We start from the raw sequence: 16,415 nt of genomic DNA on the forward strand, positions 1-16,415 counted from the left end.
GAATCCTCACAAATACTCATCTTGGACATGTGGTTTAGCCTGCTAGGCTTGGGATCACCCACTGTACATATCTCAAAACATTTTAAACTTCATTATCTATCCACTTGTATAGATTTTAAAGCTAATGGTGGATGATGCGACGATGGAGGATGCAAACTAGGCATCTGGCTCTTCGTCCATGAGCCGAATTAATTAGTTACTAACTTTATTTCAAATGTGTTATTTGGGTGAATCTATCGTATTGGAAGATATCTTGTTTTTTTTTTCAACATTCCTTAGATGGATAATGCCATGGAAACAACTAATAAGTGTATATAAATTCTATACATAAAAAGAAGGTCAAGAGTGTTGTGAACAAGAAAGACATTACTCCACAATTATAGTTGTCAATTTTTTCATATCATCATACAAGGTGGATGGTTATAGTTGTGCAGAATTGGTATAAGCACTATAAGTTTAGGAAGTCTGATTGCACGATGTATCCTTTTATAGTTTTAAATAAAGAAAAATGATTAAAAGAGTGCTATTGGGAGATTAGTGTATATTTTCCATCTCGTGTTTTTGACCGTTTTGTATGACATGGATTGGAGATCATGCAATGTGCGTTAATTAGTTTTTAGCAAATTACGCATATGCTTTCTTTCAGAAACATTCTTATACTAGATTGGTCGCAATTTAAGATTAGATAGCTATTCTTTATAATAAAAAATATATAAAAGGAAAGGGTAGTTTTATTCTGCACAAAATATTATGTACGCCATGCAGCATTATCATATTAGATTGGTCGCAATTCGAGATTAGATAGCTATTCTTTATAATCAAAAATATATAAAACTAAAAGGTAGTCTTATATATCCTCCACAAAATATTATGTGTGCCATGTTATGTGTATAATTATGAGTCCTATCAACCTACCAAAGCATATAATGCCACTTGGTAACTTTTGAACATTAGGGGGTGACATTGCTCCCAACTCGTTCCTTATCAATAGGAAAAGAGAAAAGGCACCCATTGATGCATGCTTTCATCCCTTTTTTTTTTCTTTTTTTCTTTTCATATGGTTGGTCCTTGTGTTTTTCCCCCTCTCTCTCTAGAACATTCCCTAGAGAGAGAGAGAGAGGTACCAAAAGGTTTGGTGGGCAAGTAATTGTTGGGTTGGTACTTGTTTCTTTTCTTCTCTTTTTTCTCCTTAAAATTTCCAACGAAGTTGTGGAATATGCCTGCGGATGGGCATCTATCTATACGTGGGCCTCCCCTGAGCGCGGATGTGTTTGCATGCCAACGGCAAAGAGACGAGTGGCATCCTCTCCCGCCTCGTACTTCACCAGTCGCTAGCGTAAAAGGTTGCACCCTAAGGTGGGCTACGAGAATTTTCTTGAGTTTGGATTGATTAAGGTCTCTCTCTCTCTCTCTCTCTCTCTCTCTCTCTCTCTCTCTCTCAAATAATTCATTCATGCAGATAGACAACTGAGGGTGACAATCCGATCGGGTCGGATCGGATCAAAAATTTGCCAACCCAAATTCGATCTGTTTATTAACCGATCAAAGATTTAGATATAAATACAATCCGTTTATTAAATAGGTTATTGGATCTAACCTACATAATTCATTTATTAGATAGATCAAGTTAGGCAAAATGAATTAAAAATGTTAAAAGGGTTTTTAAGTTTTGACGGATTAAATAGATTTCATTGGGCTAAAGAGGTTAAATGAATTAGGTTAAATAGGATAGAAAAGAATTAAGCAGATTTTAACAAACTAATTTATGTCAAATCTGAATATATTTACAGTGGATTATATACGGTTTGGATTAACGGGTTAGATCATAAATTCATATTATTCTGAGCCACTTTAAGTTACCAACTCCATTTCTTCTCTTTGAAATGTTAGGTAGAATTACAGGAATGATATTAATAAACTTACAAGAGTAAACTACTAATACAACAAGTCCAGCATCTTATAATCCAGTCCTAGTAACACGTGGAAGTACCTAATGCTAGTGAAGGTCATAGTTTATGAAACCAAGACAAGAATAAACGGTGGGAGCTGACAGCATAATTTGACCAACAAAGCATGCTAAGTTGACGAAAATTTTTCATGCAACATAGTTACACAGGTGACATGTAACCTCTCGATTGATCCAGCGATTGACTGCTTGTAGTTAAAATCATACAACAAGTCTACAGATCGTAGAACTAAATAAATTAAATAAGTAGAAAAAAAAATTAATATATATCCACCAACTATCTTTAATTATAACCTAACCCTGGCAAATATTCAGAAAAACAGAAGCCAGCCTTGCGAGCGCAGCATTACGAAATTAAATAGATAGATTCTAAATACCAGAAACTATTAAAAAAGCAATGCTAAATTATTGGAGAGTGGTGGACGACTAACTGACAAATGACAATGCCCTAAATTATTTTTCAATCTTTTGCTTCGAAGAAGAATAAGATAATGACAGTATATTGTGAACTTCAAAGGATCAATGATCACATGCACTACCATTGCTACGACCTATTAAAAGAGAAGAAGAATGTACTTACTGGGGTCAATCGCAGAGGGAATCATGGCTATCACCCCTTCTACTCTTAGTCCTTCATTTAATCATTGTTATCACGCTTAACCACCACCAGCTAATAAAAAGAAATGTAGGAGGAAAGGAGAAAGAGAAGGCCGTGGTGTTGGAAGAGCTTTTGCTCCTCTCTCATTGCTGCTAAAAAGAGCTTTGTCTTGGAGGGCACTCGGAAAAGAAAGCCTGAGGTGACGCATTAATTGCTCTGGCAAAGCAAAAGATAGGGGGTGAGGCTGGAAAAGAGCGAGAAGAGGTGGATGGTTTCTTAAGGAGGTCTGCTGCCTCGTCATTCTCACCTTTAGGTGCTCAATTCATGCGTCCTTCCCTGAATGCTGTAACCAGGTAAACTATATGCAATAAAGACAAAACATATATATGGAATATTCTAACCCCTCAGAAGCTGTGCTCCTTGGTCGTATTATAATGGTATTCTTACTCCAACCTCATTTTTCACTCATGGGAGAATCTATTAAGATAACCAACTATAGAGTTGTTATCTCTCTCTCTCATACACACATACATATAAAGTTGTTATCATACTCAAATTCTATTATGATTAGATTTATATTTATACACTATACATCCTATTATATATAAGTAATTCATATACAAAATTAGAATTATAAAGATTTTATCTTTTTCGTTTCTTGTTTTTCTTTTTTTTAAAATAGTATTGGAGCAAGGTTTCGATCTTAGAACTTATGGGTTATGGGCCCATCATGCTTCTTGGCGAGCCAAAATCCAAACCTTTTCTTTGGTTTGATAAAAAAAGTTTCCTCCAAGAGAGATTTGTTGGGGATGATAGCCTTTTGTTTTTTGAAATACTTTGAGCAGCTTTTCAGTGTGGAGGGTTGACAAGGCATTCATCCTTGTCGTTGAATTGGGCTGGCCGTAATGGTGTGGTGGAGATGGTGGCTTGCAGCGATAGTCTCCCACTTGGGCTCCTTCTAGTGTTGCTATCTAACACCATCTACTAGCCTCTTGAAAATTCTTTGTCACTGTCTCTGTCACCATCTAGCCCCTCAATTTCTACAGTTTTATCAGCTATGCTTTTCTCTTCCATCACCTTATTCTTCTCCTTTGCCAAATTTCAAAGGCTGGCTCTTTCATCACTACCATTATCTGCCATTGTCCATCATGATTAGGGTTGGGATGTAAGCCCTCATGCTTTCCATCGGTCCAAATCCTTCACCTCCATTTCGTTGGTCCACTGCCTCCCTGCTATGTTCGCAATTAGGGCTTCAGTTTGAAGCCTCACGAGGAAGGCAAACCCTTCCGCCACTTGGCCGAAGCCATCCCATGTTCGGATCAAAGAAGGCCCCTGAAGGATTTGGATTTCATCTAGCTCCACTTGGATCCGTGTTCAGACCTATTTCCGAGTGACTGGATCGGATCTCGATGCAACATCCAATTCCATGTCAGCAATTGAGAAGCAACGTCAGCATTTGGTGCCACTTCATCATCACATTAGCAGACCTGACCATATCAACCGCCATGTTAGCACATGTGGAATTTTTTTGAAATGTGCCCAAACGGATTTCAACATGTTGATTTCGTTTTTGGTATCAGTTTATGATGATGATTCTATATTTGCAGCAGATTTCTTTATTGCTCTTTTGGGTTTCTAATTTTTGCTACAATTATGTCTACTAATGAGACTTGTTCTGAGATTTCCAGACCCTTTGAGATAGTCTTGAATGAGTCCAATTATGTTCGATGGTCTCCAGCCATGCGTAGCTTTCTCAAAGGCAAAAAGCTATGGTGATTTGTTACTGGAGATGTCAAACAATCTGCTAGATAATAAGGATGATACTACTTATTTTGATTGACTGAAAGATTGGGCCTGTAAAGACCATCAGAAAATCACATGGTTTAGAAATATATCTCTTCCATCTATCTATGAAGAATTTGGCCATTGAAATATTGCTAAAGAGATGTAGGACATGTTGGAGAGATGGTATATTATCACCGGTCTTACTCATAGATATCAGTTTCGAGGTGATTTTCATCGTATGTATCAAGAGTCTAGTTAGTTTACGCGAGATTTTTATGCTTAGATGCGCACTCTTTAGGATCAGATAACTCTTTCTAAGCCAGTAATGGACACTACTACTACTGATGATGAACTTCTCTCGCTCAGATGGTTGTTAGAAAATATAGGAGTTACTCATTATGGTGCTACTAGTATTTCATGTGATAATCAAAGTGCCATTTGAATTGTTCATATTGATGCTTTTTATGAGTGCACTAAATATATTGAAACATATTATCGTTTTGTTTGCCATCATATTTATCATGGTACTATTAATCTTTATTTTATTTTTTTTATTACTCAAATTACAGATATTTTTATTAAGGTCCATTCACACAGATTTTTTCGATCATTTGGTTTTCAAACTCAAACTAGCTTTTATCGTATCGTGTGTGTGAGTGAGTGAGTGAGAGAGAGAGAGAGAGAGAGAGAGAGGTGTTAATGTAACAAATCTGGGAGTTGTTACGGTATTTAAAATTTTTTTATAGAGTTATTATCGTACTCAAAAAATCTATTATATATATATATATTCTGTATATATTATTATATACAAGCAATCCATATATAAAATTAGAATTACAGATTTTTTTTTTTCTTTTCCATTTCTACTCGTACCAGGTTCAACTCAACCTGCAATGGTTGTGGCGACCGTGGTAACTTAATTGGGAAGTGACTCATCCACTCCCTTTGGCAGCAGTGGAGGGTGACTTGAGAGGAGGGATTTGTGGCGTCAGAAGGCAGTACACTGAAATGATATCTATGACTGTGGAGGTACACAGTATAGTAGTCTTGATCATATCTGGTGGAATGACTACCTTCTCATCTTCTGATCTGACGGTGGCCTCTCAGCGTCCTTTTCTTCTTCTTCTTCATTTTTTTTTTTTGTTGCCAAGGGCTCTCGGCGTCCTTTGAAAACGCAACTCTGGTCTACAAATATGATTCCGGGCTTGGGATTTGGGATAACATTCTAATCAGGGAGCGAATAATAAGCACTTCTGAAAAGCTTGCAACAAAATATAGCTGGTTGATGCGTGGGACTTCAACTCAAAAGGCAATTCCATGTAAAGGTGGTCCTCTCATGGCGGCAAACTCACGAATGACATGGAAAGGCCAGGCCTAGCTATGAAATGGGATCAAACCGGAAATCAAACAAGCAAAAGAAAGTTAAAGCTACCTTACAGCATGGAGGATCACACTCCACAGGATTCTAGAGTTTAGCTTTAAAGCTTACTTTCATGGAGAAAAAGAGGGGATTGCATACAAAGGAGGGCTTTCCTCTCAGACACAGCTTTATTCTTGACTCCAAAAGAATGCACAGATACAATCTTAGATACCAAAACTTTGTCACATGTTGTATACCAAGGCACTCAAAGACAGTGAAAACATCATGATCTTTCAGCAGTAGATTTGGAGCTCATCAAAGTATTTGGCAATTGGCAGTAGAGTTAAGTTTTCCATATTTCCAATCACACAGCAGAACCCACAAAGTTATTAGATGTGGTAAGAAGAGTCCTCCAGAGACTGGAGCTAAAGGCTCTAAAGTGGTTTCTCTTGCTTCCCAAAGCCACCTCGTTGCCAGCCCACCGAAGAGGACAGCCATCTTTTAGCAAAAAAAAAAAAAGAGGACAGCCATCACCATCACACGCGCATTGCCTTTTTGGGTATATATCGGGACACCGGTATCCATCCAGAATCCAAATCAGATACACGTCAGATACTTGCATACTCAGCAAGATTTATTATTTTTTATTTTTAAAAGTTGATAGAAAGTTGATTCTTCAAACAAGTAGTTTGACCTGTTATAATGATGTTTAAAATAAAAATTTATTCTTTTTGGAGGTTAACCAAATATGTTCATGCTAATATAATTTAACAAAGTATCATTTTTCTGAAAATTTTTAAGATAATTGAAATATTTGGATAAAAAACACACATACCACAAGATCTTAACAAATAATATTTTTGATATTTTCTTTATAAAATACTCAAATATATGTTAGTTAATATATTTTTTTTCTCTGGTTGATTAGATACTTGGACAAATGTCCGAATCCAATTTTTGAGTTCCAAACCACACAACACTGCTTCGCCACTTTTGTATACAACTAATTTTCTACCAATCCGGATCTTAAATTCTTAATTTTAGCAAAAGAAGATTTACATTTATTTGTCTCTAAACAATTTTGAGACTGCATTTGATTGGATGTTTTAGCTTACAACTTATGCCTTGGAGATGAATCCATTTTCTAATATCAAACTTTGCTATTTCCCCACGTTTTCTAAATTTATGAAGTTTATAGGAAATCTTGGGGTATCTTTTCCAATTTGTTAAGGAGTAATATACGTGACTTAGGAGGCAATTTGGCGTGCCCACCAAATGGACCATTTACGCTCCCCTTGTTCAAAAATTCCATGGCTGGTAATTTAACTCATATGATTGAAAGTTTGGCATCAGGTTAGAAGCTAAGATTTTCTCTAGTTCTAGTGGATCAAAAGTTATTTGAACCTATTACGAACATGTGAAAGTTTGTCTATTAAAGGTGGCAATTTATGATTCGACCAGTCAACCCGATCTGCGGATAAACTACTTTAAGCAAGTTTGGTTTAACATAAACGGATTTGGATCCTAAATGGGTCAATGCATCTAAACCTGTTTATCAAACAAATTGGATTCATGTTTAAATCTTTGACCCGTTTAATTCGTTTTGACTTGTTTAATAACTAAGTCGGATTATGACTTGACCTGCTTAACTTGTTTAAGTCTTGTTTGAAATATATATGTTTAACTTATTTATGATATGTTTAACCCGACTTGCTAAATCCATTTAAACTGTTTAAATCTATTTAACCCATTAAAAATCCATCCAGCCTATTTAATCCATTTAATAAATGGATTATGTGGATCCCGTCGGATTACCTATTTAATAAATAGGTTGAATTCATATTAAAATTTTGAATTGTTTAATAAAAAGATTGAATTTGCATTAATAAATTTTTAATCTATCCTGCATCTAATTTGATCCATATCGGATCTGACCTAATCTGGTCCGACTCGATTGCTACCTATAATCTGGAGAAGCAACAAAACCAGCAGCTCCTAAGTATTCACCATCAATTCTAGGACAACAGATTAGACCAAGGTTCCAATGACAACTGCTTCGGAGTTCCATTTAATTAAAAATCTTAGGAATAAATTAGACATTTAAAAGTTGGATGTTGGGGCTTAGTCAAAAGCTCAAACCATCGACAGTTTAAAAGGTTAAAGCACTAATGAATTTTTTTGTTTTAAACTATCCAAGATGTGATACACTTTATAATGTTACTTGCTCATGCATCTATCACGTAGGCTCGTTGCATGGATCATGTCACAGCCGCCTCATTTTCTTGACAATGAGCTTGTTCTCAAAAATAAAATATCAAAATAATATTTTGCAAATCTAAGAGATTTTTCTGTTAAAGACCAAAAAAAAAAAAAAATCAAACAAAAGGTTACACACACACATCAAACAAGCAAAGCAGGCAACACAATTTTGAACAATATTTTCTAGCGTATCAATTTTAATTATAAGAACCTTTTTCTCAGAAAAAAAGAGAATAAAAGGAAATACTATATACCAACCCAACACCTGGACCACCCAAATGAAGGTTTTAATAACTCTGTCATTTTGTTATATTCACACCTAGAGTTATGATAACTGACCATAACATAAATGAAATAATTTTGAATCTAGCTTTTGACTGTATATTCTAAATTAATACAGTCATCTGTAGTTATCATTATTAACAGTTATAATGGAAATAATAGATAATATTGTAATAAAGGTTTTATTTGGAAAATAACTTTGCGTAGATTGCTTTTATATTTTACATTCTTTGAAATCTTAATATAATAGTGACATTACTGACATCTAATTTTGTTAGTATCAAAAAATCAAATAATTAATGTTGCTTCTTTTCTATATTTTAGCTATTGAAACAAAGTAACAATTAAATATAATATATTTAATCCCTAAAACATTATAGCAAGCGACTAATTGCTTACATGTTTATCTAAGCTGGTTGGCATTGCTCTCCTATGAGAGAGTACCTTATCTCTTAATAAAAAACCCTCAAAAAACCAATTATTGTAAAACTACATAAAAATTCATCAGTTCTCCATGCTACGCCTACTCTTTTATGTAATGTGCATTATCTCTTCTTTTTCTAATTTTGCCTTCAGCTCCTCTTTTTTTTGTCCAAATTATCTTTCCTTTGTGGCAGATTAATAATTGCACTAGGGCATGAGGGAATAAAACCATGTATCTCTCTCTTTTTTTTTTTCAAAATAAGAAAGTCTTTTATGTTGGCCTTGCTCTTCTGTTCAAGCTTTGTTTTGTAGTTGGACTTTTTTTTTTCTCAAGTTAATTTCCACTATTTAAAGTTTTGGTATATCTGTGTGTAAAGTGGGTAATTGGACTGTTAATACTAGAGCTTTAAACTTTTTGAATAAAATTAAAGTTTTGGTATATCTGTGTGTAAAGTGGGTAATTGGACTGTTAATACTAGAGCTTTAAACTTTTTGAATAAAATGGGGCATATATGTCTCTCACACCTCAAATGGTTGCGTATAAGGTCACAATAAAAGCATACTAACTGGTGTATCAAATTTCTGATCATTAGGATGGTAATTTATTCCATCTCATCGGTACCCAACTTGATCCAGCCTTAATAAAGTAGGTTTTACCTGACTGATTTAGGGTTAGTGGCAGGTACAAATTGTGATTTTAAAACCTGAAGTGGATCCGGGACCAGTGAGAGCAGTGGTAAAATCTATCCTGAAACTGACCTAAACATATATAACTCTGCTAATCATCTCCTCACCCTTTGTCCTAGGCATTCTATTAGCTCATCTTGTGACTCTCCTCATTTGATCATCCCTCTCTGTCCAATTAAACCATAGACGCAATGCCGCACCCACTCTTCTCCTCCAAGCCGATTGGATGTTAGTTAGTTCGCCGCTCTCTATACGTCCAGATTTCTATCCACCAATTTGGTATCAATTCGATCCTTTATTTTTTTTTTATTTTGTTTTGCCTTCTATATGATGTTCGCATATTCTTGCTTTAGTTCCCATTAAACTTCTTGATATCGTTACAAATTCTTGCTTCAATTCTGGTGGATCTAAATTATTTCATTTTGTTCTTTTATCGATTTGTGACTTTATAAATATCAAAATTTAGTTTATTATGTTATATATTTTAGACTCTTATATTATTTAATATTATGTAAAGTACTTGATTTACTTTTATATTTTTGTTATTTGTTGGACTTAGATGCCAACAAAAAAAAATAATTAAAATTTTACTTGATCCAACCCATTCAACCTGTCCCGGCTAACTCTACATGACTCGATCTGCCCCAACTCGAGATAGGTAGAAGGCAAATATGAGTACATAATTTTTAATTATGAGATGGATATGTATACTAACCTGCTTCATCCGTACCCAACTAGTTGCCATCCCTATTATTTTCATCTTACCATACCATGAATTCATCAAACCACATGCTATGTTATTATCCAAATGTATAATAATAATAATAATAACAACCCTTCTCCATATCCTCTTTTGGTTGGATTACATTAATATGTGATGAAATGATACCCATCATATGAAATAACAAAATATCCAAAACAATCTAAATACCTATTAAAATATTTTAATTACTCTTATTTTAAATCATGATCAGTGATGACCTATTCCACTTGCCATGCAGCCCCAATCCGGGTAATATGATCATGTGCTAGATGTATCTGAGAGTCCAAAATTCCCAAACTCCATGTTTCCTCTAGATTTTTTGCTCTAAATTTTTTAATTTATTTACTTAAATAAATTTTATAGCTTTTTTTTTTGATACATTGGCAGCTCATATTAATCTCGTATGAGCATTGCCTACAGAATCAAAAGCCAAAGCGCTCCACAATGATGGAGGAACAGATATAGAGAAACTTCTCAGAGTAATGAGCAGCAAAGGAAGCGACTCAGTTAGCAGCTTTGTTCATCTTCCGAAATACATGCATAACCTGTAAGACATCGCACTCTTATAGTAAGTATCGGATGTTCCCTAAGATCGGATGGTTAATGACCCCCAGCCCCTCCTATAGAATTCTCTCAACCACTTTTTGTAGAATTCTCTCAACAACTTCTTGAGTCGACCTCGTAAGCTATAAATTTTATAGCTTTAAAAAAAAAAAGAAGGCAAAATTGTGATGGTATCATACATGCTATGCTCCTCGGCCTCATATCATATATGCTTCCATTCTCCTTCCCTCCCTCCCTCCGTTTTCAAACACCCATCCGCTCTCCTTCCACCCGGGCCGGGAGTCATGTTGGGGAGACGCCTCCTAAAGAAACAATTCCTCCATCTCTCCGGAGCTCCTCCCAGCTCTCCACTCCCATCCCTCTCCACCCCGGAAAACCACATCCCAGACCTCAATACCCTCCTCCTCCCCAGCCGCCGCCTCGCCACCGAGGCCGAGGCCGGCGCCGGCTCCGCCCCCCTCCCCTCCCACCTCCAAACCCAGCTGACCAAATTCTGCGGCCTCATGAAGCGTAAGCGATATGCGGCCGCCAAATCCCTCCTCAAATCCTTCGCCACCGCCGAAGACCTCGCCCGCCCGTTCTCCTCCGTGGCCTCCTCGGTGCAAACTTCGTGCGAGAGGGCCAAGATTTCCCCCGCCACGGTGCTCGACATGCTCTTCAGGGTCTACGCGGACGCCGGCGCGACAGGTCGAGCTCTCGAGACCTTCGAGCTCATCCTCGAAAGGTTCGGCTGGGTCGACGGGAGGTCCTGCGGCGTCTACCTCCAGGCGCTCCGGAAGTCCGGCCGGATGGACTCGGCTCTTGGTTTCTTCCGCCGAATGGTTGAATTGGATGGCGTTGATGTGTCAGCCTACTCGACTGCTATTGTAGTTGATGGATTGTGCAAAAATGGAAACTTTAAGGTTGCCAGGGAACTAGTCGACGAAATGTCCCAAAGAGGGATGGAACCGAATATCCTGTCTTATAATTCTCTGATCGAAGCCTATGCGAAAGAAAGGGATTTTGATTCGGTGAATGAGATACTTGGTCTTGTTGATAGGAGAGGCATTGCTCGTAGTGTCGGGACGTATACTGTTCTCGTTGATGCCTACTCCACTCGTGGAGATATCGACAAAGCTGAGAAGGCCTTTGAGGAGATGAATCAAAGAGCGCTGAGTGGGGATATTTATCTTTACACTTCGATGATCAACGGGAACTGCAGGGCTGGAAATATGAAGCAGGCATGTGCGCTTTTTGATGAATGCGTCGAGAGAGGCCTTGAGCCCAATGACCGGACCTATGGGGCACTGATCAATGGGTTTTGCAAGCTTGGAAAAATGACCGCTGCGGAGATGCTGATGGATGAAATGCAGCAAAAGGGAATCGATTTTAATCAGATCATATTCAATATGATGATTGATGGGTACTGCAAGAAAGGAATGTTGGATAAAGCTCTCAACTTGAAGGTTATCATGGAGAAGAAAGGAATCGAGCTCGATGTGTACACTTATAACACCATTGCTTGTGGGCTGTGTAGGGTGAACAGAAACAGTGACGCCAAGGAGCTTCTCCATGTCATGGTTGAAAGAGGGGTCACTCCAAACGCTGTAAGCTACACGACGTTGATTGACATACACTGCAAGGAAGGAGATATGGTTGAAGCAAGGAGGATGTTTCGGGAGATGGGGTGCAAAGTGGCAAGCCCTAGCGTTGTTAGCTACAATGTGATGATTGATGGGTACTGCAAGAAGGGCAGCATTAGGGAGGCTGAGAGGCTTAGGAAGGAGATGGAGAAGAAAGGGATGTTGGCTGATGTATACACGTATACATCACTGATTCACGGGCATTGTGTTACTGGGAAGGTACAGGTTGCAGTGAAGTTGTTCGAGGAGATGAAACAGATGGGTGTGGCAGCAAATGTAGTGACTTATACTGCACTGATCTCAGGATTGTCTAAAGAAGGGAGATCAGATGAGGCATTTAGGTTGTATGAGGAGATGTTAGAGGCAGGACTGACTCCGGATGATTCAGTCTATGCATCTCTTGTGGGAAGTCTTCATACAACAAATGAAAGTGAGACTTTCAGCTCGAGAAGAGTAACTTCATAGGGTATACAAATGAACCGTGATGATAAGCAGAAAACCCATAGTAACAAGCAAATTTTTCTATTTAAGGATGATATTAGTCGCCCCTGATCTGCTCATTTGTGAACCAGCTTATGATATGGAAGTTCAGCCCTCCTTCCAAGATAATGGACATGGACTTCAATTTTTTGATCAGTTTCTAGATACATGCACTCGGTCCAGATTAAGCACCATGTATGCAGCTTTGTGATCCTAAAACTCTTGAATTAAAAGGTTCTATCGATGGATTGTTTCGTCTTAAGCTTTATACAAATGGTAGCTTAAGAGATACAGGCCATAGAAAGTTCAGAGGTACAAATAGAAAATCAGGGTCATGTGAGTTGCCATTTACCCAATTGGAGATGCCCCCCCCATGTTTACCACCCGTAGGGATTTTGTTTAGAAGATTTTCATGATGGTCATGATTGAACTTGTTGTTTCGCCTGAAAGCAGGCAAAACAACTTGTTTTCTACTGGGAAGCTAGAAGCTGCACAAAGTGCGAAAACATAAGCTTGAGACTTGTTTTCTACTGTCGGTTATTTTGAGTTGAATATTATTTTTTTTATTGTATAAGGTCTCCTAGTGGGCCTGTTGTTTTATTTTAATGTGCTTGTTCTGTTTACCAACTGACAGTATGTATTAGCATCTGACTGGTATTTTGATTGACTGCTTTAGAGTTTGTAGGTATCTATGTTTTTCTTTTTTGTCTCAATATTACTGACAAATCTATTTACTTGAGATATCATTCAGCAAAGTGTTAACTAACTTCTGGAGTGCTATATCATTTAACTATTCCAGAATCCTAATACTTATCAATGAGTTAAAGTTTTCATGTTTTCTTGAATAATTTATTTGGTGTTTCCTTTGTAATCCATTGGTTCTCAGAGACTGCACTGTTCAAAGAAGAGATGCATTGGTTCAAATCAAATGCAATAGTTAAGAGTACTCTGCCTAACCTGTGGATGTATCAAAATCTGGAAGATGTAGAAAACTCATACATGGATTAGATTCATCTGACAGCTTAGCCAGGGTGGATCTCACTATCGCGAGAGACCCATTTGTCATCGATCTGGCCTCGGTACCTCCTATCTTTGCTTGATAAGAAATATAAAGATTGAATTGGTTGTCTTTAGTAAGGAGGCAAACATACTTGCACCCATCTGTAAAGCACAAGAGGCCATAGTTAGTACAGCAGAGGCTCTTTATATTAGTTGTATTGCGGCATTCTTTAAGCTATCAACCTTTTAGGTTGTCAGGTTATAGAAAAGATATAGATAAATATGTGATCTCCTTATGAAAAATGCTCCTAATAACAGATATTTTTTAAGAAACAATTGCTACCGATTTGTCAGTCTAATCTCTTGCTAAGTGGAGCACTAGTTTAATGGATGTCCTCTTTGCAGGCTGGAAGTTTCAAGCCAACTTCCAGTGTAGTTGTTTCTTAGGTCATCCTTCCCTCGCTGCTTTACCAAATCTATGGTTTTATGAGGAAGCTTTGCACTTGGCAACCCTGAAATAAATATTAGACTCCATAAAAGGGCTTTATACACCCTATGCTGGTGGCTGTGATATTGACGCCTGTCATTGATATCATCAAAATGTGCTATGCCATCTGTTCCCACATGATCCATTCTGTCAGCTAGGAATGGTCTGATGGCTGGACCATCCACAGTGGTGAACGGCATTTCTCTTGGTCTCCGTGTATGTTTAACAGCAAGAAATAATAGAAATGCATTCCTTGAAAGGGCAATTCAATTTGCCCTCAGACTAAGTCATGGTGGTCGGTTGGATCCAGGGCGAGGCGGTGGTGGCGATCTTTCACCCCCTCTTGCATGACATTAAGAGTTCGAGAGAGTGTACATACTTTATAGCCAAGCACACTACAGTGAGGCGAATGAAGCGCTGGAGAGTTTTTATGAACCACCACATCAGCTGTTCCGATCCTATCTCGTGATATTTTCTTTTTTAATTTTTTTGAATGTTTTCATATCAGGATTGTATGAGCCATCTGCCCTATCACACACAAAAAAAGAAGAGAAATTCACTTATAAGCATAGCACAATAGAATGATTTCTTCCATCTGTCCATTTAGGATATTTGTCTACTCTCTTATGAATGTCCAGCACCAGACATCAAGTATTTGATTTGCCTTCTTAACTTCAATTCACGTTTGCTGGATGGGATGAAGGAGTCAGCAAGCAGACATTCTACATAATTAGCAAGTTCTAGCCTGTTTGGCTGCACCGAAGTGGTCCAAGTTAGAAGTGGCCACTTCTGAAGAAGTGAGTTTTTAAAAAATCACACTTGCTAGACAGAGATTTCGAATGTTTGATTTGTCTAAGAAGTAAATGCTGGAGAAATGTAGTTCCAAGACTTCTGGGATTTGATGGTTGGAATCTGGGAAGTGGCTGGAGCAGGAATTTGCTTCCGACCAGTTAGTGTTGTTTGCTGAAGTTGGAAGTGCTAGGATGTAAGATTATCTCCGAACTTATGATGTATTATAATAAATTTATCCTTATCGTCCATAATAATATTATGAAAAGCTAATGTGATCCTATCCCTATATACTATTGGTTTTATATACAAAATACCAAATTATTATCTTTTTATCTCTATATTTTGAATTAAAGTTCCTTTTTATGGTCCTTTGGATTGGCTCCTGTATTTTGTGGGCTCAGCCTCGGCCGAACACTCACTGATTTGTCAGTTCTGCAACCTAATTTCCAGATTTTGTACAAAAAATTTTAGAAAACGAAAGTCGGTTATGATGTGCTATAAGACCATGCTCCAATAGCTTTTCCTTAAGAGTCGATCGCTTCTAGCCCTTCATTTGAAGGAGGTGAATCTGAGTTCTAGGGGTGTGTGTACATATATACTCTCTCTCTCTCTCGCTCTATGTATAATATGTGTGATGATGATGATGAAGAAATAGCACAAACAATTACCTCCAAGCATTTGGTTGTTAAATAAATGTAGAACGCTCGTGACGCTACTCACAAGAAACTAGCTATAATAATAAACCAACAATCGTAATAGACATATTCCTGCATGGTATTTCCTTTAATTTTTCTCTTGAAAATAACAGGGATTTACCACTAAACACGTCAAATAAATCATGCAAGCCGAACATGTATTAAACACTAGATCATTACCTGCCAGTGTTCCAACATAAAGCCTCATTCAAAAGGACGGATGCAACCACCAGGCTGCAGACCGCTTTGTACGTAGCCATGCTATCTGAAAGCCAGAAGGCTTGGATAATGATAATAAGACACTTCTGTGATAAATAGCTCGTTATATGATGAGTCTAAGATAAAACTAACAGTTTTCCATACATTGATCAGAAAGGTACATGATGTCCTATCACCATATCCTGTTACCATTAGCGTGCCAAAATATGCACATAACCGTAGAAAAATACCTTCTCACCCGGCCAAAAAAAAGGTATAGGAAAAGACATCTCTAATGAACAACAAACTTCACATATACTGACATATTCCTCCTCAACTTCAGAGAAATGCAAGACATAACCAGTTGATTAAGAACACTAGATTACGTTATTATGTCGCACTACTAGATTAATAATTTGCAGCTGCGATAACAAGGAATGATCCATTAGCACAGC

At 37.4% G+C, this 16,415-nt stretch overlaps 1 protein-coding gene across 1 annotated transcript; it reads left to right on the top strand.

The window, feature by feature from the left end:
• Positions 1–10,872: 10,872 nt before the first annotated feature.
• Positions 10,873–13,457, top strand: LOC103715273 (pentatricopeptide repeat-containing protein At2g32630). Its single transcript, XM_008802847.4, has one exon. It carries the CDS (start codon positions 10,972–10,974, stop codon positions 12,772–12,774), a length of 1,803 nt encoding a protein of 600 aa, XP_008801069.3. The 5' UTR covers positions 10,873–10,971; the 3' UTR covers positions 12,775–13,457.
• The last annotated feature ends 2,958 nt before the right edge of the window (positions 13,458–16,415 follow it).

The sequence above is a fragment of the Phoenix dactylifera genome, chromosome 3 (assembly GCF_009389715.1).
Source record: "Phoenix dactylifera cultivar Barhee BC4 chromosome 3, palm_55x_up_171113_PBpolish2nd_filt_p, whole genome shotgun sequence".
NCBI lineage: Eukaryota > Viridiplantae > Streptophyta > Magnoliopsida > Arecales > Arecaceae > Phoenix > Phoenix dactylifera.